General features: G+C 41.3%; 1 protein-coding gene across 1 annotated transcript; it reads left to right on the plus strand.

Annotated features, from left to right (window-relative positions):
* The first annotated feature begins 1850 nt into the window (after positions 1–1850).
* LOC144529905 (myosin heavy chain, skeletal muscle, adult-like) lies at positions 1851–25236 on the plus strand. Its single transcript, XM_078269268.1, has 38 exons — positions 1851–2051; positions 2191–2334; positions 2421–2577; positions 4061–4088; positions 4177–4291; positions 4387–4479; positions 5006–5069; positions 5161–5259; positions 5366–5469; positions 5734–5872; positions 5997–6115; positions 7083–7232; positions 7312–7482; positions 7565–7871; positions 7964–8034; positions 8562–8649; positions 9071–9188; positions 9399–9522; positions 10278–10414; positions 15924–16179; positions 16845–17087; positions 17693–17869; positions 17992–18137; positions 19665–19755; positions 19845–20234; positions 20327–20453; positions 20547–20665; positions 21361–21557; positions 21639–21822; positions 21914–22079; positions 22170–22294; positions 22377–22685; positions 22773–22976; positions 24115–24240; positions 24340–24510; positions 24595–24699; positions 24808–24903; positions 24999–25236. The coding sequence occupies exons 1-38, from the start codon at positions 1851–1853 to the stop codon at positions 25140–25142; spliced, it is 5805 nt and encodes a 1934-aa protein (XP_078125394.1). The 3' UTR covers positions 25143–25236.
* Positions 25237–26726: the final 1490 nt, after the last annotated feature.

Below are 26726 nucleotides of genomic sequence, written 5' to 3' on the forward strand. Positions count from 1 at the left end.
TCAAATAGAAAAAAATAATGAATACTTTTCAATTTGAAGTTTTATCTTTTGAATTTTACATTTGGTAATTGCCTTTTGACATTTTAAGATTCACCATTGCTATTTCTATTTAACATTAAGGCTTTTCATTTTGAAGTGACACTTGTCAATTCAAATGAGGAGGCGTGGCCTAACGGCTGGTGGGAGGGTTGAGAGACTTCCAGCGGAGACAGCGGAGTCTCTGAGCTTCATTGGCTGCAATGCCGGCAGCATTTTCAAATTATCATTTTACATTTCAACTTTGCTTTTTCAGTTTCCTTTTTTAAATTTAATTATGGCATGGTTTTTCCTAGTAGAGTAGTAAAATAATAATATTTTTAATTTGATCTTGCTTCGTTTTCTCTTTGGACTTTCAATTTGAATTATGAATAAATATTTCCTCCATAGTCTGCAGGAGGTTTTAACATTTTTGTAAATAAGCTATAGTAGTTGGATTGAGGCTTGAGAATAAGGCATTATGAGATAAGGGAAGATAAAAGGCTCATCAGAGCATACTCTTGCAGTATTTCTAAGTTAGATGGAATAGTTTCTTAAAGGGGTCCTCTAGAAATGTACTACCATAAAGTTGGGGGCAAGAAATGGATTATTAAAAGATTGGTCAAAACTGATTCAGCAGGGATATCCAGACTTTTAGCTCCTAAGTTCTAGAAACAGTAGGTCCTACAGTTCCCATAATGCAACATGATAGTCTTTTTTAGCTCGCAGAAAGGCAAAGGGAAGCGAGTTTCCGAAGCTAAGAAATAATACTGGCAGCTTCAGATGCTCGTTATCTGATAAAAGCCAGTGTCTTTAAGTTTTCATGACACCAGTCTGTAGCGCAGGCTTTTCTTATAAAAATGTGTATTCCCCATAAAGCCACCAAGGGAAGGCAGCACACAAAAGACACATTACATATGACCATTTTCAAGCAGACTTTACAGACATTGATGGACAGAAGAAGATGAACATAATGCTAAATATGCATCAAACTGAGACAGGCCTCGGTCTGGAATGTGCTAAATGTTGCCCAGCTGCTCCCCACACAAAACCCAAATAATTGTTTGCGATCGGCTCGGCTCTCCAGACAGCCAATGCCAGAATTTCAGCGATGCCCTGACGGACCTAATCTTCCCTGATCCCAGAAAATGAGGTCCGCTGTGTTGGGACTGTAAGCCCTTTAAGCTGTAGTCCTTAGCATTCATTGGTTTTTAATGGACAGCCTAAAGGGTTACAATTGAAACCGTTTAAAATTGACACAATACAGCTATACATAGACAGTTTGAAATATAAAATTGACATACTTGACTTTTTCAAGGTGGCGTAGATGCCAGATCTCCAAATATAGAACAAGGCGCTATTAACAGGCCCCACCATCGCTTATAAAAGCTGTTAAAGTCTTGTTAGGCCGAGGGGTGTCTGTGCTGTTCTTCTGAAACTATTAGCAGCAGTAGAGAGCGGGGAATCTTCTTTTTGGTCTGCAGCACTCTGGTAAGTATGATGCTACATCCAATTCTTTTCATTTTGACCAACTTCTCCATCCATCCATCCATCTTCATCCGCTTATCCGGGGTCGGGTCGCGGGGGTAGCATCTCCAGCAGGGGACCCCAAACTTCCCTTTCCCGGGCTATATTAACCAGCTCCGACTGGGGGATCCCGAGGCGTTCCCAGGCCAGGTTAGAGATATAATCCCTCCACCTAGTCCTGGGTCTCCCCCGAGTCCTCCTCCCAGCTGGACGTGCCTGGAACACCTCCCTAGGGAGGCACCCAACTTCTGTTTAGTTTTAATCATGTTTAAGTGCATTTCTTTGTCCCGCTCACGCAGCCAGATAAAATGAGCGATGCTGAGATGGAAATATACGGGGTGGCTGCCCCATACCTCCGCAAATCAGAGCGGGAGAGAATCGCAGCACAAAACATGCCTTTTGATGCCAAAACAGCCGTCTTTGTGCCTGACCCGAAGCAGGAGTACGTGAAAGGGAAAATCAAAATCCAAGATGGCTCTAATGTCACTGTGGAGACTGAGGACGGAAAGGTGGGTGTATTTCAAAGTCTTATCTGAGATGGTAAAACAGTCAGGGAAACATTCCTAGGCATTTACCAAATTCTGACATCTCATGTCCTCTGTTTTTATGTGTCATTCAATTCACTGGACTTTTGAATTCCTCCTTCAGGTTGTCACAGTGCACCTGGATGACATTCGCCCCATGAACCCTCCTAAGTTTGACAAGCTGGAGGACATGGCCCTGCTGACACATCTGCATGAACCTGCCGTGCTCTTTAACCTCAAGGAGCGCTACGCTGCCTGGATGATCTATGTAACTATGTACTTGCACCTCACGTCATACTACTTAATTAATCATTTCTTTATGGTGATGGTTTTTCTCTTCTCATTTCTCCACAGACCTACTCTGGGCTCTTCTGTGTGACTGTGAACCCCTATAAGTGGCTTCCGGTTTACAACCCTGAGGTGGTGGCCGTTTACCGTGGGAAAAAACGTCAGGAGGCCCCCCCACACATCTTCTCCATCTCTGACAGCGCTTACCAGTACATGCTCACAGGTCCAGTCTCACCACTTGTACCTGACGTTTGCCTGACTAACTGCAGTTCAGTCAGACAACTCGCGTTTGAAATGTTTATTATAACAGCAGAACGTTGTGTTTGGCGGCCAGACTCCGACTTCATCACTCCCCCGCAGTATGGGTTTACATGAGATATTGGGGAGTTACGATAAAGTAGCTTCCCCCTGGCCGGAGCCTGCAGGTGGATGCCGGGGTGGTGGTGGGGTTAACAGTGGGCAGTGATACAGGTGCAGGGCAGCAGCAGCATTGACAAGGCAGAGATGGAGAAATTGTGCATCTTAAATAGACCGCCAAATTGAGGGGGTGTGTTTGGTAAATGATACAGGGAGTGAGGCGTGTCACGTGTGTGTACGCAGTGCAGCTCGAGTTGGATGCCTGAACTAGCTCACAGGCGTCGCCCCATTTGCTTCATTTTTGTGTATTTCTTACATGAATGATTGAAGCTTCCTTGATGTTATTGTAACATTATAAGCATCATCGCGTTTATGCTAATGGTAGAATATCCTCCGAAGAAAAAAGGCAGCAATACCCCCAATGTAGAAATACTCAGAATTTTACTTAAGTAAAAGTACAAACACATTGGCATCAAAGTATACTTAAAGGTCCAAAAGTAAAAGTGTGTACATCACTTTATCCCAGAGGATCAATAAGGTATTATCTTAATCTATAATTATTCATAATTTGTTTGTGTATAGTATTAATCGGAATCTTCAAAGTAACTAAAGTTATCAAATAAATGTAATGGAGTAAAAAGTACAACCGATATTTCCCTCCAAAATGCAGTGGGGTAGAAGTATAAAGTAGCAGAAAAGTACCTCAAAATTGTACTTAAGTACAGTACTAGAGGAAATGTACTTAGTTACTCTCCTTAACCACTTTGATTATTTTCAGATTAAGTCATGAAAACTGTATGTAGTATAGTAATATTTAAGATTTGAAACCAAGTTTTCTGGGGTTTTATCAGGGCACTTAATGAAAGAATTAATACAGTACACTTTGTCAAAAGACATTTAAGATGATGGAAAGTAAAATTTCCAAAATCTTTCCTGACTAAAACTGCCCAAAATTGTCTTACATTTTTGACCATAATACCACTAACTGTGTAACCCCGGTTACACGTAGTATCTAAAATGTGACTAGAACTAGTTCAAATTCTCATCATAAGGAAACCAAAGACGAAACTATCAGGGGGTTTAATGACAGTTTGCTGCACAGATGTCACATAATAGTACAACTTGACAAAAATAATTAAAACAGAACAAAGAGGTAGTAGTGGTAGTTTTCTGACCAAAACTACCACGTTTGACTAACATTAGACCAAAATGATAAAATAACTAAAATGTAAATAAAGATAATTCAAAGTTTGAGTTAAGAATTTAAAGTAAATCAAAATTCAACCGATTGAAACCTCAAATACAGCTGAACTATACCAACGTTCACCCAGTTTCTTTCCCTTTAACAGATCGAGAGAACCAGTCTATCCTGATCACGTAAGTGTGACAGTATGTGGTGTCAAACTGAAAAATCTCGAGATACTTTAATTTTCCCATCACTCATGTCATGCTGTTCTTCTGTCAGTGGAGAATCTGGTGCCGGGAAGACCGTCAACACAAAACGAGTCATCCAGTATTTTGCAACAATTGCATCAGTCGGAGACGTGAGCAAGAAAGAGCAACTTCCCAGCAAAATGCAGGTTCGGTCCTCCTATCTCACATTCTGACAATGTATGGTTTAGATATGAAAACGTGTTGAAACAGCTAGTTTTTACTTGATGATTTGAGTTCACAGGGAACTCTGGAGGATCAAATCATCCAGGCCAACCCTCTGCTGGAGGCTTTTGGGAACGCCAAGACTGTGAGGAACGACAACTCCTCTCGATTTGTAGGTTCAAATTTGAGTACAGAAGCTGACAATTATTGTTGTTATTGTTCATTTTTAACCCTGTTATCTCTTGATAATCTCTTCATAATGAGAAAATGAATCTGATATTACAAGAAAACAACTTTGTTACGTTGATGTTAAACGATAATTGCTAATTATCTCATGACAATGTCATGATTTATTTCATATCTCATTAACTCATGTTATATAACTCATGATAACTTCAATCGATAACGGGATTAAAAACTAATTACGATGGTAGTTCTCCCCAGTGATCAAAGTCTCAGATACTTAGATAGTTTCTAAAAAAATATAAAATATAATATATAAGTGGAATGAAAAGGATAACAGTTAAATAAAAGTAATGTACAAGTACCTTAAAATTGTACTTAAGTGCAGTAGTTGAGTAATTGTACTTAGTAACTTTCCACCAGTGGCACTCAGTTTCCAAATATCAGAACAATTGTCAATTGTAATATATTATAGCTCATATGGCAAACTTAAATAATTGAATAACTTGTTGCAGGGAAAATTCATCCGCATCCACTTTGGAACAAAGGGGAAGTTGGCATCAGCTGATATTGAAACGTGTAAGCTTGCTTACATAAGTTTCATTGATATCCCACTGCTATATATATTGTATCTCTTGTTTGTGCTTACTGTATATTTATTTTATTGAAGACCTTTTGGAAAAATCCAGAGTGACCTTTCAGCTGCCGGCAGAGAGGAGCTATCACATCTTCTATCAAATCTTGTCAAACAAGAAGCCCGATTTAATCGGTAAATATATTTTTAACTAGATGTGAAGCTCATGCTGCACTTCCAGATCTACTGTAGCGGCTGATCCTGCATAGAGAAATCAGTACTTTTTGTATTACATTTTTAGAAATGATGCTGATAACCACCAACCCATATGACTACCCTTTCATCAGCCAGGGTGAACTCACTGTGTTGAGCATCAATGACACGGAGGAGCTGATGGCCACTGACGTGAGTGTGCAAAGACTCAAATGATGATATCCTTTTATAGGCTAACATGAATTTGCTGTCTAAATTAATTTAGACAGCAAATTCATGTTCATTAAAGGTGCTGTAGGTAGGATTGCGAAGATCCAGGACTTAGCCCAAAAATGTGAACATCGACAACTTCTCAGTATCGATACTATCCATACAAATAATGTTGGAAAAATTTTTTTTTGTATTATTGCTAAACTAAGACTAACAATTCTTATCACACCTGCGTCCGTTCCTCAGAGTGCCATCGACATCCTGGGGTTTAGCATGGATGAAAAGGTCGGCATCTACAAGCTGACTGGCGCTGTGATGCATTATGGGAACATGAAGTTCAAGCAGAAGCAGCGGGAGGAGCAGGCGGAGCCCGATGGCACCGAGGGTGAGACGTCTGAGCTAAATTTAAACCAAATTAGGCTCCAGTATGGCAACATTACAGCTTACAACATAAACTTTTTAAGCATTTTATGTGCTTCACATGTGCATGTGCGCTTTCTATCCCATAGTGGCAGACAAAGTCGCCTACCTCATGGGTCTGAACTCTGCTGATTTGCTGAAAGCGCTGTGTTATCCTCGAGTGAAGGTTGGGAATGAGTATGTCACCAAGGGTCAGACTCCTCAGCAGGTAAAGTTTGTTTCTACATCTAACAAAATGTGGAAATTAAAAGATTATGTTGGATTATAGGCAGTGGTGGAGTGTAGGTACATTTACTCAAGTACTGTACTTGAGTATACATTTTAAAATAAACTTGAGCATTTCCATTTTATGCAACTTTATACTTCTACTCCACTACATCACAGAGGTAAATATTGTACTTTTAACTCCACTACATTTGTCTGACAGTTTTATGTAGATGACAATTTGTCATTCACTCCTGTCCAGTGAAAACCACGTATCTCCAGATGTGTTGATTTTGCAAGTTTGTGATAAACTGAAGAATGAAGTGTTCCTGTATGTGTTGAGAAAATTCTCCTACTTCTTAAAGCTTTAGTGCGTAACTTTTTTATATTAATGAACGTCCGTTACATTCAAGCCAATGCAAAATGAGTTGATACAAAGCTAATTAAGACTATCAGCTCCACAAAACACTCTGTATTTCTCTGTATGGCTAGGTTTAGAAAATGGTGTCGTCCGGCAACTTTCGCTCACAGAAAATTGAGCGAAGATAATTACCTCTTCTGAAGAGTCCGTCATGTTTATTTAATCCTCTGTGTCCTCCTTGGTTACAAGCAATTGCGTGTAGGAGTGGTGGGGGTGGTGCGCGATCACGGAAGGCTTGTAGCATGTGGATGCACATGTTGTCATAACTTAGAATTCCTTATGGGGGAGACAGAAACTACGCACTATAGCTTTAAGCTAAATAAAGTCTTTAATAAGCCTTTTGGATCAGCTGGAAAATGTATCGTCACAAAGCTGGAAACAGGACTGTTTTTCTGACACCATGAACAGTTGACTTTTTATAGATACGTGGTTCACACAGGACAGCGACGCTACAAACATGTGATGATCTTATAGAATATGATGCACTGCTGTAGATCAAACTACCCAACAGCATATAAAGGACCTAAAACTAAGAAACTACTGGTTATAGGTGAACAATGCCATGGGTGCCCTGTCTAAGGCGGTGTATGAGAAGCTGTTCCTGTGGATGGTCACCAGGATCAACCAGCAGCTCGACACCAGACTTCCAAGACAGCACTTTATCGGCGTCCTGGATATCGCAGGGTTTGAGATTTTTGAGGTAAACAGGATTCACACAAAATGAAACAAAATATTTCCATAAATCTCTATATCCAATGAAACAATGTCGTTTAATCTAGATGAACAGCCTGGAGCAGCTGTGCATCAACTTTACCAATGAGAAGCTGCAACAGTTTTTCAACCACCACATGTTTGTGTTGGAACAAGAGGAATACAAGAAAGAAGGGATTGTGTGGGAGTTTATCGACTTTGGCATGGACTTGGCAGCCTGCATTGAGCTCATTGAAAAGGTGCATCATCTTTTTTTATGCAAATATTTATGTCGACAATGGATGCGCGCATTCCAACACTTATCAGCTTTCTTTCCTGCAGCCGATGGGTATTTTTTCTATTCTCGAAGAGGAGTGCATGTTTCCGAAGGCGACAGACGGCTCCTTCAAGAACAAGCTGTACGACCAACACCTGGGGAAGAACAGCATCTTTCAGAAGCCCAAGCCCTCCAAAGCAAAGGCCGAAGCCCACTTCTCACTCGTGCATTATGCCGGCACTGTAGACTACAACATCAGCGGCTGGCTGGAGAAAAACAAAGACCCGCTAAACGACACTGTGGTGCAGCTTTACCAAAAAGCTTCCCTGAAGTTGCTCTCTCAGCTCTTTGCCACATATGCCGCTGCTGACGGTCAGTTCACCTTTAATGACATATTATAATGAGATTATGTTGACTATATAGTTTTATACATAGGTTATGTTGTGTCTTTTGTGTTTCTGTAGCTGCTGATGGAAGTAAGAGAAGTGCCAAGAAAAAGGGGTCTTCTTTCCAGACGGTTTCTGCACTTTTTAGGGTAATAATCAACAGTTAGATCATGACTGAAGGAATTACGTTGATGGATTTCTTTGGTGTCAGTCTGGTGAGGTGGTATTAGTTACTCAAATTGCGTGGGCCAAGCAACCCCCCTACACCCAGATAATTTTGATAACTGTTCTATTCATTTGGACAATTTTCCATTTTTTCTGTTTATATTTTTATGTAAAAACAGTTGTACGTCCCCGAGTTTTTCTACATGGAAAGCAGGTTTCTAAGAGTTTTCTCTACACTGCCATTCAATTATTATGGTAGGAAAAATTGTATTACTTATGTATAGTTTTACTTTTCTTGGCCTATCTTGGCCGGAATCACTGAGCAGTAACGACTCTGCTTGTTTTTGTAAAACAATTTTATTGAGTTTACCTCTGTTCATTTCTGTCTGGCAAGCTAATGTCCATGCATCCGTGCTGGCTACTACCTGACATGTAATACCAAAACATTCCTTTAAGTTAAAATGAAGACTAATTGCATGTTAAAAGACAATAATCTGTTCATCTCCTGCAGGAAAACCTGAATAAACTGATGGCCAACCTCCGGTCCACACATCCACACTTTGTAAGATGCATTATCCCCAATGAAACCAAGACACCAGGTAAGAAGAATTATTTTTATTCTAAAGTTAAAGAGAGAAGATGTATACCACTCTCAAGTCTGTATGTCTTTACATCACACCAAGGAGATATAATGTATTAATTATTGAGCTTTAGACGTGCTGGTAGGTGGATTTTGTTACCTTAGTTACAGAACTTAGCTGTTTCCTGTTATTTCCATTTTTTTTTCACCGAACAGACATGAGAGTGGTATTGATTTCTAACTCTTGTAAAGAAAGCAAATTGTTACCGTATATTTCATAAAATGTCAAGACTATTCCTTTAAAACGTTCAAAATGATGTAAAACCAGACTAACGGGGACAGCAGGGCAATCAAAATAGACAAAATGAACCAGATTGCAGTTACCTTAACTTAACATGTGTTGGACTATTCCTTTAATCCAAAATGTGTATTCCATGTAGGGTCCATGGATCACCATCTGGTTCTTCACCAGCTGCGCTGTAACGGCGTGCTGGAAGGAATCAGGATTTGCAGAAAAGGATTCCCCAGCAGGATCCTCTATGGAGATTTCAAGCAGAGGTAACACACTACACTCTGTTGGTGTTGTCTGTGTTGTTGTGTTTTCTCGCACACGCAACCGCACACACACACACACACACACACACACACACACACACACACACACACACACACACACACACACACACACACACACACACACACACACACACACAAATGACAAAACACTGAAACTCACCTATATTTGAACATCAACTCTCTTTGTGACAGATACAGGATTCTGAACGCCAGTGCGATTCCGGAGGGGCAGTTTATTGACAGCAAGAAGGCTTCAGAGAAACTGCTCTCCTCTATTGATGTGGACCATGCACAGTATAGATTTGGATACACAAAGGTATCTTGTCAGTTCTGTTTGTTTCTGTGTATGTGTTCTTATTGTTACTTAGTATTTATTGGATATCATGCAGCAACAGAGTCCAGCTACTTACAGTAAAACAGTAAAAGCATACACTGTGACATTACAAATTGACAGTTGGGGATTGTAACTAAGTACATTCACTCAAGTACTATACTTAAGTACAATAATGTGGTACGTCTACTTTGAGGATTTCCATTTTTTGCTACTTTATTCTGTTACTCCACTACATTTTAAAGCCACAATTGTACTGTTTACTTCACCATATTTATTTTAAAGTTGTAGTTACTTTGCAGATTCAGATTATTAATACCAAATATAAATCCACTAATAAATGATGATGTATTATTACAGATGAAGCTACCCAGCATTATATAAAGTAATTCAAAAGAGCTCCGCCTTTACCAGCTGCAACATTAAAGTGATGAACACATTAATGCATCAATAATCCAATAATAATATAATATATATTATTCAGAAATGGAGTATTTTGCATAATGAGTACTTCTACTTTTTGTACTTAAAGTATATTATTTATACTTTTACTTGAGTAAGATTTATGAATGCAGGACTTTTACTTGTAACAGAGTATTTCTACACTGTGGTATTTGTACTTTTACTTTTTTTTTTTACTTAACTAATATTTGAACTTTGGCACAGAAAATCTGAAAACAAATGTCTCAAATGATATTTAATACATTTCCATTTAAATGTCCTATCTTCCCGACATACAGGTGTTTTTCAAAGCCGGCCTGCTGGGTCTCCTGGAGGAGATGAGGGATGAGCGGCTGGCTGTGCTGATGACTCGTCTCCAGGCCGTGTCCAGAGGTTACGTCACCAGGCTCCGGCTCAAGGAGATGACCAAGACAAGGTCAACTGACAGATCAGTTTCTTTAATACAGCAGAACTTATCTTTTATCTCACATTTATTTAACTTGATGGTTGATAGCAGAGAAGAATCTGCTGCACTTCCCATTAATACAGTATGTATTTTAAGCCATGCTAGAAGCTAGGGGTGTAAATCACACGTTATATCACGATACAATATTATATCGATTCTTAGGACAACGATACAATATTTACTGATATCACAAAGTCTGCCACGATACGATTTCGATATGATTCAATTCAGGGGCCTGCCCATTTAACACAATCAGTTACATTTATATATATTCAGAAAAAGCAACTAACTAACTATGATTTGACAATTTCATTACTAAACTCTTCCAGACATTTAAATTTAAAACAAACTACGCTTTATATTTATAAAGTGGGAATATCAAAATAAAGATGACGATATGTATCGATATTTTCACTTTGTATCGATAGTATTGGATCGATGAGGATTGAATCAATATATCGATCCAGATCGATGTATCGTTACATCCCTACTAGCAGCTACAGATGGCTATGGTGATTAGTCGGCCCAACACTTTGGTCCGGACTGAAATATGTCAACAACTATTGGATGAATGCTACTGACTTTGTTGATCCTCTGACTTCTCTCTAGCGCGACCATAAAGTCAAACTGTGATTTTTCCAAATGGTTTATGACCAAATTCCTGCAAAACTAATGACATTCCCATCAACCTCAGCTGTACTTTGTGTTTAGGGCTAATTAGCAAATGTTAGCATGCTAAGGCTAAGCTAAGATGAACAACATGGTGTTAGCAAATATCTTCACGCCATTCAGGCATTGTAGGCAGTGAAAAAAAGCTATGGAGAGGTCATTCAAGTTATCACAGACACATTTAACCCTTTGTGTTTTTCCTTTGTGTCGACCATGCACTTGTTGTCTGTTTTGCCAGTTTATAAAGCATGAAGTATAAATTATCATCCAATTCTGTTACATCTTCTTAGCCAACTTCTTTCCAACCTATTACCACTAGTTTTACACTTATTTTTTTTAATATATGGTCAAAAAAACACATAAAATAAATTATACCAAATTTCTGAGTTAAAAAAAGCTGAAATTATGAATTATTTTGACTAACAGTTTAGATAAACAGGAACATATGTTGATGGTTATCACAGACTGGTATAAGTCAAAGTTTAGTCAGGATACTGTTTTGAAACCATTTTAGTTTTTTTAATGGCAGCCAATAATCACACTTGTTGTCCTCCCGGGTCAAAATTGACCCGGTCTGTTTTGGCTATTAATAAAGCATAAAGTATAAATTATCACCCAATTCTATGTTACACCTTCTCAACAACTTCATTCCAACTCATTACCACTAGTTTTACACTTATTTTTGGAATTTATGGTGAATAAACTTCATTTACATGAAACAATACCTAATTTTTGGGGATTAAATAAGCATAAATTATGAATTATTTTCATTATAGTTAAGATCAGATGAACCTATGTTTGTGAATAATCACTGACTGGTATATGTTAGTGATTAGTCAGGATATGGTTTTGAAACTATTTTATTATTTTTAATGGCAGCCAATAATCACACCTGGTGTCTTCCTGGGTAAAAAGTGACTTGGTCTGCTTTGCGTGTTTATAAAGCATAGACAATTCTAATTAATCACTCAATTCTGTGTTACCACTTTTATTCAACTTCATTCCAATTCATCTCAACTAGTTTTACACTTATTCTTTTCTATTTATGGTCAACAGACCTCATTTACATGAAATTATGAGTTGAGATCATTAGTTGTGTTTGGATTAATGGCTGGTATGTGACAATTATTATATTCCCAGGTTAAAATTCCATCCATCCATCTTCATCCGCATATCCGGGGTCAGGTCGCGGGGGTAGCAGCTCCAGCAGGGGACCCCAAACTTCCCTTTGTCCCCTCACTCGCGAACAAGACCCCAAGGTACTTGAACTCCTTCACTTGGGGTAAGGACTCATTCCCTACCTGGAGAAGGCACTCCATCGGTTTCCTGCTGAGAACCATGGCCTCCGATTTAGAGGTGCTGATCCTCATCCCAGCCGCTTCACACTCGGCTGCGAACCGATCCAGTGAGTGCTGAAGGTCACAGGCCGATGATGCCATCAGGACCACATCATCTGCAAAAAGCAGCGATGAGATCCCCAGCCCACCGAACTGCAACCCCTCTCCACCCCGACTACGCCTTGATATCCTGTCCATAAATACTACAAACAGGATTGGTGACAAAGCGCAGCCCTGGCGCAGGCCAACTCTCACCTAAAACGAGTCCGACTTACTGCCGAGAACCCGGACACAGCTCTCGCTTTGGTCGTACAGAGATTGGATGGCCCTGAGAAGGGACCCCCTCACCCCGTACTCCCGCAGCACCTCCCACAGTATCTCCCGGGGCACCCGGTCATACGCCTTCTCCAGATCCACAAAACACATGTAGACTGGTTGGGCATACTCCCAGGCTCCCTCCAGGATCCTTGCGAGAGTAAAGATCTGGTCCGTTGTTCCACGACCAGGACGGAATCCGCATTGTTCCTCTTTTTAAAAAGGGGAACCACCACCCCGGTCTGCCACTCCTTAGGCACCGTCCCAGACTTCCACGCAATGTTGAAGAGGCGTGTCAACCAAGACAACCCCTCCACACCCAGAGCATTTCTGGACGGATCTCATCAATTCCTGAGGGCGTTACCTCAGCAACCTCCACCAGGGAAATTGACGACAATCCCCCATCATCCTCCAGCTCTGCCTCTACCATAGAGGGCGTATTAGTCGGATTTAGGAGTTCCTCAAAGTGCTCCTTCCACCGCCCTATTACCTCCTCAGTTGAGGTCAACAGCGTCCCATCCTTACTGTACACAGCTTGGATGGTTCACCGCTTCCCCCTCCTGAGGTGGCGAACGGTTTTCCAGAAGCACCTTGGTGCCGACCGAAAGTCCTTCTCCATGTCTTCTCCGAACTTCTCCCACACACGCTGCTTTGCCTCTTTCACGGCAGAGGCTGCAGCCCTTCGGGCCCTTCAGTACCTTGCAACTGCCTCCCGAGTTGTCTGGGATAACATATCCCGGAAAGACTCCTTCTTCAGTCGGACGGCTTCCCTGACCACCGGTGTCCACCACGGTGTTCGTGGGTTACCGCCCCTTGAGGCACCTAAGACCCTAAGACCACAGCTTCAGCAATGGAAACTTTGAACATTGTCCACTCGGGTTCAATGCCCCCAGCCTCCACAGGGATGCACGAAAAGCTCCGCCAGAGGTGTGAGTTGAAAGTCTGTCAGACAGGGGCCTCCTCCATACGTTCCCAATTTACCCGCACTACCCATTTGGGCTTACCAGGTCTGTCCAGAGTCTTCCCCCACCCCCTGACCCAACTCACCACCAGATGGTGATCAGTTGACAGCTCCGCCCCTCTCTTCACCCGAGTGTCCAAAACATACGGCCTCAGATCAGATGAAACGATTATAAAATCGATCATTGACCTTTGGCCTAGGGTGCTCTGGTACCAAGTACACTTATGAGCATCCCTATGTTCGAACATGGTGTTCGTTATAGACAATCCATGACTAGCACAGAAGTCCAACAACAAACAACCACTCTGGTTTAGATCAGGGAGACCCATCCTCCCAATCACGCCTCTCCATGTGTCTCCATCATTGCCCACGTGCGCGTTGAAGTCGCCCAGCAGAACTATGGAGTCCCCGACTGGAGCCCCATGCAGGACTCCACTCAAGGTCTCCAAGAAGGCCGAATACTCCGAACTCTTGTTTGGTGCGTATGCACAAACAACAGTCAGAGTCTTCCCCCCCCCACAACCCGCAGGCGTAGGGAGGCGACCCTCTCGTCCACCGGGTTAAACTCCAACGTAGCGGCGCTCAACCGGGGGCTTGTGAGTATCCCCACACCCGCCCGGCGCCTCACACCCTGGGCAACTCCGGAGAAGAAAAGAGTCCAACCCCTATCCAGGAGTATGGTTCCAGAACCGAGACTGTGCGTAGAGGTAAGCCCCACCAGATCTAACCGGTAGCGCTCCACCTCCCGCACAAGTTCCGGCTCCTTCCCCCACAGAGAGGTGACATTCCACGTCCAACGGGCAGGGTCACTTCATCCCTTCCTCGATTTTTCATAGGATTTTTGAACCATTCTTTGTCTGGCCCCTCACCTGAGACCACTTTGCCTTGGGAGACCCCACCAGGAGCACAAAGCTCCAGACAACACAGCCCTTAGGTTCATAGGGACACACAAACCTCTCCACCACGATAAGGTGATGGTTCCCGGAGAAGCCCAGGTTAAAATTAACTGATGCAATTGTATTCACAAACAAAGGAGCGCTACCAAAACGGAAAAAACTAATTTACAGAAAATTGTCTTGTCTGTGTGTGTGTGTGTGTGTGTGTGTGTGTGTGTGTGTGTACGTGCGCGCACGTGTGTGTGTGTGTGTGCGTGCATGTGTGTGCCTGTGTACATTTTTATGTCAGGACAGCTCAATAGTGTGATATATTGCAGGTCTCAGCTGTTTGTTTGTGTGTGTGTGTGTGTGTGTGTGTGTGCGCGTGTGTGTGTGTGGGCATGCATGCATGTGCACGTCTGCTGTACATGTGTGTCCGTGTGTGTGCGTGCTCAGCTGCTGAAAAGAACAGTAGTGTGATCCACTATGCAACGGGTGTGTGTGAATGTGTGTTTGTGTGTGTGTGCATGTTCATGTGCTGAAAAGCACAATAGTGTGATCTTTTGCAGGTCTCAGCTACTGTGTGTGTGTGTGTGTCTGTGTGTGTGTGTGTGTGTGTGTGTGTGTGTGTGTGTGTGTGTGTGTGTGTGTGTGCGTACACGCAAGCATGTGCGCGTGTGTGTGTGTGTTAATCTCCTGAAAATCATAATGATCCATTGCCCAATTTCAGTATGTTGTGTTTGTGTGTGTGTGTGTGTGTGTGTGTGTGTGTGTGTGTGTGTGTGTGTGTGTGTGCATGTACGCGCACACACGTGTACATGTGCATGTTTGTTGTCCGTGTGTGTGTGTGTGTGTGTGTGTGTGTGTGTGTGTGTGTGTGTGTGTGTTTGGGTGCATTTCCATGTGCTGGAAAGCACAATAATGTGATCAATTACATGAGGTAGTTCTCAGCTGCTGTTTGTATGAATGTGTGTGTGGGTGTTTGTGTGTCTCCGCATGTGCATTCACGTGTGTGTGTGTGTGTGTTCATCTGCTGTTGAGTGCAAAAGTGCCCCATTGCACCACCGGGAAGACCACAAATGCTATAAAATTAAATAAAACACCCAAAATTCTATGAAAGTAGTGATCATTAATATTACTTGCGAAGAACGTCGTTGGGAACCACCCATGTTATTTTTGGTTAATTTGGTTGACAGAAACCCATATTTCTGATAAAGAAACGTTGAAAACGGGTCATTTGACCCGAAGACAACACAAGGGTTAAATCCTGCCAATAGTTTGTTATAAAAAAGGCTTTATTGTTTTGCTTTTTCACTCCATAGAGAGTCCATTTTCATCATCCAGTACAACATCCGCTCCTTCATGAATGTGAAGAACTGGCCTTGGATGAGGCTCTTCTTTAAGATAAAGCCGCTGTTACGAAGCGCGGAGGCCGAGAAGGAGATGCAGAATCTGAAAGAGAAGTTCTCACGACTCAAAGAGGACTTTGCAAAGTCGGAGGCCAGGAGTAAGGAGCTGGAAGAGAAAATGGTCATGCTTGTCCAGGAGAAGAACGACCTTTACCTTCAAATCCAAGCAGTATGTCAACAACAACAACATGCTCTGTTTGTATTGATTTCATTCTGTCAGATAAAGAGATCGAGAGAGGAAAGACTTTTTTTTATTTATTATTCAGCAACTACATAATCAATAGAAATGTAAGATAAGAGGAAGTGTCATTGGTCCCTGCAGGGAAGGGAGCGATATTCAACAAAGTAAAAGTAGAAGATAAATAGAACGAGAGTGGGGGGGGGGGGATTACACCAAATACAAATGATGATGATGGTGCTACAACATTTTAGAAGAGAAATATAATTAATATTAATAATTATTAAGACACACACATGAATACAACTTTTGAAATCATTTCTGCTTAAATTAAAAATGCTCTAAGTACAATTTAAAAATATACACAATATTCCAAACACACTAAACTAACAAAAAAGATGTAACAAAAAATATATATATTTATATATGCAATAATATATATAGCAATTGGCTGGGAAGAATTTTCAATTTTGTAGAGAACCACTTTCTTCAGACTTCTCACAGAATGGAATGTGGAATCTAATATTATTCACACACATTATATCAAGTATTTACCAATGGCATTGTAATGACAAGACAAAAAACAGTTTAAAAAGAATGAAATTAACCAGAGGTATAACCATCATCTCTCATTGAATTGTGCCTCTGCTCTCCAGGAACGGGAGAACCTGTGCGACGCCGAGGATAGGTGCGAAGGCTTGATAAAGAGCAAGATCCACCTGGAGGCCAAAGTCAAAGAGTTCTCCGAGAGGATGGAGGAAGAGGAGGAGATCAACGCCGAAATCACAGCCAAGAAGAGGAAGCTGGAGGACGAATGTTCGGAGCTCAAAAGAGACATCGACGACCTGGAACTCACCATTGCTAAAGTGGAGAAGGCGAAATACGCCACCGAAAATAAGGTGCCGCTGATGATGTCATGCCTTTTTAACCCTCCTGTTGACCTCAGGTCAAATTTGACCTATTTTCGAAAAAATGTCTATATAAGAAATTTGGGTTTCCGTCAACCAAATTGTCAAAAGAAATAACGTGGATGGTTCCATACAGTGCTCTTCACAAGTAGAATAAATGATCAGTTCACTACTTTCATTGAATTTGGGTGTTTTATTTAAAATTACAGCATTTAAATTATTTTTTTTTTTAAAGAACATTGAAAAAAGTTACAAAAATGTCTCAAAAAAGCAACAAAATGTAAAAAAAAAACCCTGTTATTACAGCATTACTAATAATTTGTAAACAATAATTATCATGTCATTGTTTGTTAACCGTTTAATAACTACTAACTAAAGTTTAATTAAGTTTGTTTGTTTGTTTGTTTGTTATTAAGATCCCCATTCGCTTCTGTCTGTCTTAAACAGAAGCTACTCTTCGTGGGGTCTATTATTCTCATAAGATTATTACATAAACTGGAATACATACATCCATAACATTCATACTCACAATAGTATCAATCTACCATTTATTAGTGATGGTTATTATAAAGTGTTACCAAAGCTTCTCTCCTTAGGTGAAGAACTTGGTAGAGGAGCTCGCCACTCAGGAGGAAAAACTGCTGAAGTCTTCAAAGGAGATGAGAGCTCTACAGGAGGTGCACCAGCAGACACTGGATGATCTCCAGGCCGAGGAGGATAAAGTCAACTCTCTGATGAAGACCAAAATCAAGCTAGAGCAACAGGTCGATGACGTAAGTCTGGACCACAAAATAATTCTCTCTTAACTGGATGGCCAAGGTCATTAGCATCATTGTAAGCCTGGTTTGGTGTCATTGGTTTACTGCTTAACGTACTGGTTGAATGTCTCTCGCAGCTGGAGGGCTCACTGGAGCAGGAGAAGAAGGGAAATGCAGACTCTGAGAGATCCAGAAGAAAACTGGAGGGGGATCTGAAGTTGTCTCAGGAAACCATCATGGACCTGGCAAATGAAAGACAGCAAATGGAGGAGAGACTCAAAAAGTAAGATGGATGGATAGATGGATGGATGGACTTTATTACAGTTTTTTTCTGACACTATGGTACTATTCTCACAAGTATGTCTATTTCACTACCTTAAGTACAAATAAACCAACAGATCATCAAAAAGTACCTCTTTCCAACAAGACATCATGACTTCGCGTAAACACACACGCCACTTTTTGTTATCTGTACGCTTTTTCAGCTATCTGCGTGTATGTCTACGCCGTATACAGCAGATGGCAGTCTGCCACGTCACAGCGTAAACATACACTCCACTTTCTAAAGCCACGTGGCGTGTTATCGCCAGGCTACGGTTGGGTTTAGGAAACATCACACGCGGGTTGGGTTTATGAAAAGAACAACCAGTTGGGATTAGGAAAAGAAGAAAGCTACTGTTGGGTTTAGGAAACGTGACACACGGGTTGGGTTAAGGAAAAGAACAACTGGTTGGGTTTAGGAAAAGAAGAACGGGGTTGGGTTTGAAAGGAAACATCACACGCGGGACACAAAAACGTCACACGCGGGACATGATCCCCGCTGTCCTGGGTGAAAGTCCTGTGTTTTACACATCCTCCACCCCGACCAACCTCCCTACGCAGATTTTCGGCCCTTCAGATTACTCGCTACGGCGACCATTCACACGCAATCGCAAGGTAATGTAAGTCAATGGAGGCCAAACTGCGCTGATAAACACGCCAAAAAGCGAGTATGCGTCTTGATAACACGCCAATAATGGCATACGAATTGGCGTGTCATACATACGCCACTTCATGAGATCAGTCTGCTCTTTCACAACTCTAAGTACATCTGACATCTGACAAAAAAACATCTAGAAAGACCAGTTTCACATTGAAATACACTACGGTCATACAAAGTACAATGTATAACTTTGGATAGGATGTTCTTCTCTATTGTTAAAATACTTTTTACTAACACTATGCTCATTGTTCATAACTGATAGTCAATGAAACATTTGCCTAATATACCGTATGTATGGTTTGCTCAACCCATCAGGGCCACAAAGGACCAATGCAATGATTTAGTGCCGCGCATATCGGGAACCACAAAGCGGTCACAATAAAGTATAAGTATAAGCTAGCCTGGCTCTGTCCAAAAGTAATAAAATCTGCCTACCTACCTCGGAAGCAGCAGCATGATATATCTAGTTAATTCAATCCTAACAAAAACTGAAAAGTAAAAACATCAATTCTACATTTTACGAGGGGTTACGTGCTGGACTCTCACGATCACGACGATACGTCATAAAATGGTCCAGCATGTTACCCTTTGGACTGAGTCAGGCTAGCTGTTTCCAGTCTTTGTGCTAAGCTAAGCTAATTAGCTGCTGGCTGTAGCTCCATATTTGCCATACAGACATGAGAGTGGTATCAATCTTGTCATCGAACTCTCTTCAAGAAAGCGAATAAGCGCCCCAAAACCGTTCCTTTAAAACTTCTTGGTGAAAAAAAACATTTTAGCAATTCAATTTTAAATGTTTTCTATGCTGAAAAAAATTACTCTTTTCAGAAAGGACTTTGAAATCAGCAGCTTGCAGTGCAAAATCGATAATGAGCAAGTCCTTAACACTCAACTACAAAAGAATATCAAAGAGCTTCAGGTATGACGAACAAAAGTAAACATTTCAATACATTTTCTTAATCATCCTAAAAACACACATTTTTATAAGTTAATACACTTTTACTGTAGGCTCGCACTGAAGAGCTAGTAGAGGAAATCGAGGTTGAACGTTCGGCGCGGGCCAAAGTGGAGAAGCAGAGGTGTGATCTGTCCCGAGAGCTGGAGGAGATCAGCGAGAGGCTGGAGGAGGCCGGGGGAGCCACCGCCGCTCAGGCCGAGCTGAACAAGAAGCGCGAGGCCGAGTTTCAGAGGCTGCGTCGGGACCTGGAAGAGTCCACCCTGCAGCACGAATCCATCGCCGCAACCCTACGCAAAAAACAGGCCGACAGTGTCGCTGAACTCAGCGATCAGATAGACAACCTTCAAAGAGTCAAGCAAAAACTGGAGAAAGAGAAAAGTGAGCTGAAGATGGAGATCGATGACATGGCGAGCAACATGGGGAGTGTTCTGAAAAGCAAGGTAAAAGGACTGCAGACAATGCCGACTGTCCCACAATGTTTTCTTATCTCAGCTTATCTTTTGCTCGTGATAACCAATGCTCAATATTTCAGGCTAATCTGGAGAAACTGTGCAGGAGCTTTGAAGACCAAATGAATGAATATAAAACCAAAGCAGATGAAGCCCAGAGGTCTCTGAGTGATTACACTACACTCAGTGCTCGTCAACAAACAGAAAACGGTACATTTCTAAACATGAAGTTATTAAAAATGTACAAAAGAGCAATTAAGATGGAGAGATAAGTCAGTTTGTGTCCTTTTTGAATCCAAACAGGTGAGCTTACACGTCTGCTGGAGGAGAAAGAGATCACTCTGTCCCAGCTGAGCAGAGTGAAATCTGTGGGGAGTCAACAAATCGAAGAGTTGAAGAGACTTTTGGACGAGGAAATGAAGGTCTGAAGGACGCAATTAAGTCTGATATACAGTCTGTTACATTCACAATGATTAAAAACTTGCACTGGGGAACTTGGCAAAGAAGCACAGACACTCTCTCACACTTTACATCAGTTAATACCCAGACAGCCTTTGAGGTTAAATCATTAAGTTGTACACAACAGGCTCATGTTCACCCAGGCGGATCTGTGATGTCAAAGGATACTAAAAGAAGGCGAGAAAGGCAAAAACTAATAGACCTGCAACACTTGGTTGACTAATTGATTTGTCAATTAATGGAAAATTATTTGGCAAACTATTTTGGATAATTGAAATTATAATGAGCATTTTTCACAATGTTCTTGCATTTTATCATAAATGTTAGTTGCAGCCCTAGTTTCTAAACTTGTCTTAAAGGGTGCCTTGTGGAGTTTTCTTGTAAACAAACAAAAGTTTTGATTACATTCAATGTTTCTCACTTGTACTGAAATGATTTGACGATCAACAGAAAATACATTGGCATTTATTTCTTTTATTGATTAAACGTTCCCCTCGTCCAGCATCTCAAACTGTGAGGATTCACAACTTTTCTCTGTCTAATGTGATGTTAACATGAATAACTCCACTGGGTACCTTCTGACTACATCTTTACATCTTGCTAAAGCAGTTTCAATTCAGGCAATACACCACTGTTGTATATGTTGTTGCTTTTTCAGACAAAAAGCGCACTGGCTCACAGTTTGCAGTCATCTCGCCATGACTGCGAGCTGCTGAGAGAGCAGTACGAGGAGGAACAGGAGGCCAAAGCTGAGCTGCAGCGCTGCCTGTCCAAAGCCAACAGCGACGTAGCTCAGTGGAGAACCAAATACGAGACGGACGCCATCCAACGCACCGAAGAGCTCGAGGAGGCAAAGTAAGAACTGTACAGCGTATTTTTCTGATTCACTGCTGATGGGTTGCCTCAACTTTAACACAATTTATGTTTGGTTCAAAGGAAGAGGCTGGCTCAGCGGCTGCAGGACTCTGGGGAAATGACAGAGGCAGCAAATGTCAAATGTGCATCTCTGGAAAAAACCAAGCAGAGGCTGCAGGCGGAGATGGACGATCTCATGGTTGAGCTGGAAAGGTCAAATGCAGCCAATGCTTCATTGGACAAGAAACAGAGAAACTTTGATAAGGTATGTTCATTTCTTCCTCCTCAGAAACATGCCCGTATTTGCATCTTGTTCAGGCTGCATTGATTACCTATGCTGTTTTCTCCTATATTAGGTACTAGCTGAATGGAAACAGAAATATGAGGAGAGTCAGTCAGATCTGGAAGTTTGCCAGAGAGAGTCTAGAGTGCTCAGTACTGAACAATTCAAGCTGAAAAATTCATTCGAAGAGGCTCTGGATCATCTGGAGACCATGAAAAGAGAGAATAAAAATCTTCAGCGTAAGGGTTCTGCTGCAAACGCATCACACATATGGTAGTGTTTGTTTTTGATCCATGAAGATAATTTTTTTTTTTTTTTTACATTTTCAGAGGAGATTACAGAAATCACTGAGCAAGTTGGACAATCTGCAAAAACTATCCATGAGCTGGAGAAAGCTGCAAAGCAAGCTGAGCAGGAGAAGAGAGGCACCCAGGCAGCTCTTGAGGAGGTCCAGGTTTGTGTTTTGTCTTTGAATGACATTATACGGCCATTTTCATCAAATAGCTAAAACCAAGTGTTGGTTTTTTTCTCTGTAGTCTTCCCTGGAGCACGAGGAGGCCAAAATCCTGCAGCTTCAACTGGAACTAAATCAGATCAAGTCTGAAGTTGACAGAAAGGTGGCGGAGAAAGACGAAGAAATCGACAAGCTCAAGAGGAATCGCCAGAGAAGTGTGGACACTCTGCAGAACACGCTGGACGCCGAGACGTGCAGCAGAAACGACGGCACCCGGATGAAGAAAAAGATGGAGGGAGATCTGAACGAGATGGAGATCCAGCTGGGTCACGCCAACCGGCAGGCGGCCGAGGCCACCAAACAGCTGAGGAACCTGCAGACGCAGTTGAAGGTTTGTTAATGTGCTGCTCGTAGAAATGTTTACATGAAATGTTAGACCGACATATCTACAGCTCCAAGCCTTTGCCTTCTGTCCCAGGACGCCCAGGTCCATCTGGATGAAGCGCTCCACAGTCAGGAGGACTTCAGGGAACAACTAGCTATCACAGAGCGCCGCAACAACCTGATGATGGCCGAGAACGAGGAGATCAGGGCGGCGCTGGAGCAATCTGAGAGAAGTCGCAAGCTGGCCGAGCAGGAACTGATCGACGTCAGTGAGGGGATCCAGCTGCTGAACTCTCAGGTTAGGAGACAATTAGTCTCGCATTGCCAGACCTTCCTCCACAGCGCTGCGGAGGAGGGTCTGGCTCGTCCACACAGCATTCCGGGATGGGAGAAAGACGTGCGCTGGTTTATTGGCATTTCTTTAAACCAATCACAATCGTCTTGGGCGTTGCCCAATGACACTGCCTCTGCAAAATAGCCTCAGGAAGGAACTTGTTTTGGTGGAACATGTGCTGAAAGTTGTTTTAGTCGTGCAACAGAAAACTTATAATATTCCGTAGTAGGACCAGGAATGTAACGAAGTACATTTCCTCAAATTCAGATTTGAGGTACTTGTACTTGAGTATTTCTATTTTATACAACTTTATACTTCTTCTTCACTACATCTCAGAGGTAAATATTGTACTTTAGTTACTTTTCAGATGACCGTTTTTCATCACCTTTCTGTCCAGTGAAAACCCAGTATCTCCAGATGTGTTGATGTTGAATGTTTGTGATAAACTGAAGGATGAAGTGTTCCTTTGTATGTTGAGAAGATTCTCCTCGTACTTGTACAATGATTTTTATAGAACTTGAATTTTGCTGATAATACTTACATACTTTTACTTAAGTAAGGTTTTTACTTGTAGTAAAGTATTTTCACAGTGTGGTATGGATACCGTTACTTTAACTTAAGTAAAGGTATCCATCTGAATACTTTTCCACCACCGAGCAGGACAAACATAACAGTACAGGACAAGACATGGGAGGGCGAGCAAGGATAAAAATGTGAAAGTGAAATAATGCTAATTTACACAATTGACATACACAGAGGACATTTAAATACAAGTGTTGACCAAAGTGCTAAAAACTGGCACCAGCATATGATGCATGTGCAAACTAAAAACCTTATAATAGCCTGATAATAACTGAGATATAACTTAACTTAAAAAAAAAAAAAAAAAGTAGAAAGCAAACATTTCTAAAATGAGGCTCATTCTTGGGTTTAAACAGCAGCTGAGAAAAAAATCTCACCAGAGGGTCCTAATGGACCTTGTTTTCTCAACAACAATTGTATAAATCTGTAAATATTTGAAAAATATCAATATGTGTCTTTGGATCCAAACCACTAACAATTACAAATAATGTGTCACATCTAACCGCTATCTAATAATTAGAACTCCAGCCTCCAAAACAATAAAAAGAAGATGGAGTGTGATTTAGCTCAGCTGCAGTCAGAGATGGAGGACGCCGTCCAGGAGGCGAGGAATGCCGATGAGAAAGCCAAAAAAGCCATCATTGATGTAAGTCCTCCCCCGCTTTCTTATCCAATTTACTGCAGAGAGGCATTTCAATGCGGTCGTGCAGAATAAATTTCACAGTGAGTTCACGTTTGCATACAGGCTGCCATGATGGCAGAGGAGCTGAAAAAAGAGCAGGACACCAGCGCTCACCTGGAGAGGATGAAGAAGAACCTGGAGGTGACGGTGAAAGACCTGCAGCAGCGGTTAGACGAGGCTGAAAACTTGGCCATGAAGTGCGGGAAGAAACAGCTTCAGAAACTGGAGGCTAGGGTAGGAGTCAAACGGGGACAAAAAACATTCTATGGGGAGAAAAAAAAAGAATGAAAAGTGATTTAAACCAACTGTATCTTTAAGGTCCGTGAGCTGGAAAATGATTTGGATTCAGAACAGAAACGCAGCGGCGAGGCCATGAAAGGTGTGCGGAAATATGAGAGGAAAATTAAAGAGCTCACTTATCAGGTAAAAGGTATATCCCGTTATATAAATAGCTGTGAATTTCGCTAGATGAGATTTGACTGCTTGCATATGCAAAAATGAGATGTGAGAGTAACACCTTGGATGTTTTAGGGTGAGGAGGAAAAGAAGAGCTTGGCAAGACTTCAAGATTTAGTCAACAAACTGCAGCTAAAAGTGAAAGCATATAAGCGGCAGTGTGAGGAGGCGGTGAGTAAAAATACATGAATACTGTGTGAAATGTTTGCTTGATGTGTACCTAAAAAACAATATCTCTTTACTATATTGTCTTCTGCGACGCTCAGGAGGAACAAGCCAGCATCCATCTGGCTAAAGCTCGGAAGGTGCAACATGAACTGGAGGAAGCTGAGGAACGAGCTGACATCGCAGAATCCCAGTTGAATAAATTGCGAGCAAAGAGCCGTGATGTTGTCGGTAAAGGGGAATAGATATCTACACTGAAACAATCCACCGTAGTGACACTGAAAACCATGTATCTTCAAAATGTCACTTGTTCATGGTGAAAGGAAAATAAAAAAGCTTAGTGGCGATGCATTTTTCAGCTAATCCAATGGGTTTTGAAATGGTTTATTTAGCAAACTACAGTTTAAAGAAATTAAAATTCACAAAGAATGGACTGCGTTGTTAAATCAGTATGTACAAAACAATGTTTCTTGCATACTGAATACAGCATCTAGTGACCATTCTGTGTTGTTAAGCCTGGGATCAGTCAGGACTGAGCAAAGTAAACAGTGACAGCTCAACATGTTCCAGGAATAGTGTCTACTCTGCAGTTCTTTATGCACTGACCTGAACTAAAACCTCATTCTTACTAAAACAGATACATGCTTTTGTGAAAGTATTTGATTTGTGTCTGTCAAGCACTCTGAGTTGTGTCTGAACTTTAATGCAAAATTAATTATATTAATAAATTAAACCTCCCTACAGTCTGAACACCATCACATAATAACATATTTAACCATAAAAGAAACAAAAAGTCTTAAAAGATATATTAGTTTTGATTGTAAAAGGTCCAACAATGAGAAAAATGTATCTTCAATTTGGAGTATTTCTTCCTTATTAAAGGCCCAATGTGTAACGTGTTTAGTTCATTATCAAAATCTGTGTCGCCCGTTCACAAACTTGTCCTTTTTCATGAATATTTACCATCACCATCAATTCCAAGTATTCCTTTTGGCTTGAAATTTTACATTTGCATTCGCATGAACTGGAGTAGACGCTCCATATTCATGCACCATCTTGAAATACGTTTGCCGGTAAGGGACATACAGAACATACTGCTGCCTTTCGCGTTTTTTGCTGTCACATGATAAACTCACAGGTGCTGCTAATGGGTATCGTAGCTTCCCGGCCCCGGCAAGTTTGAAGAAGGAAACATGGAGGACCACACGTATTCAAAATCCAAATTTCAGGAACAGGAGTCTTCTTCTTCGCCCAGAAAAAGAAAACGGATATTGAAAAGAGCAAGAGGCCGGCTTTTTGAGGTGTGAAGGCTACCGTAGCTGTAATACGTAAACTACATAATACGTAACTTTGAACTGCGTGGTACGAGAGAGTTGATTGCGATATATGATCTCAACGCTAGATGGGAGAAATTCCTACACATTGAATCTTTAAGCTGTATATAAATAACTCACCATTAGTCTTGTCTTGGTACCTGCGATAAAAATGGATCGGCAAAAGATGTAGATACTTCATCCACGTTTAACATTATTCCTTATACCAATACAAACATAAAATCTGAAGCTTTTTTCTGTATTTCTTCAACCCACAGTTACATCCTAAGTCAAGCCCCATTTTATCCACTAACAACAAAAAGGAAAAGTAACTACTATTTTAGAAACTGAAATCGGATTGATAATAAAATATATAGTTGCTTACCAGAAGGTATAACATTTTTACATATGTGGTTAGTTATAAGAATACAGACCCAACCTAGTCGCAAACAATAAAATAATAAATGCAATTAAAAATACTGCATAAATTAATGCATTGAACCAGCATGGTTAGAT

This window comes from Sander vitreus, chromosome 15 (assembly GCF_031162955.1).
Source record: "Sander vitreus isolate 19-12246 chromosome 15, sanVit1, whole genome shotgun sequence".
NCBI classification, from domain to species: domain Eukaryota; kingdom Metazoa; phylum Chordata; class Actinopteri; order Perciformes; family Percidae; genus Sander; species Sander vitreus.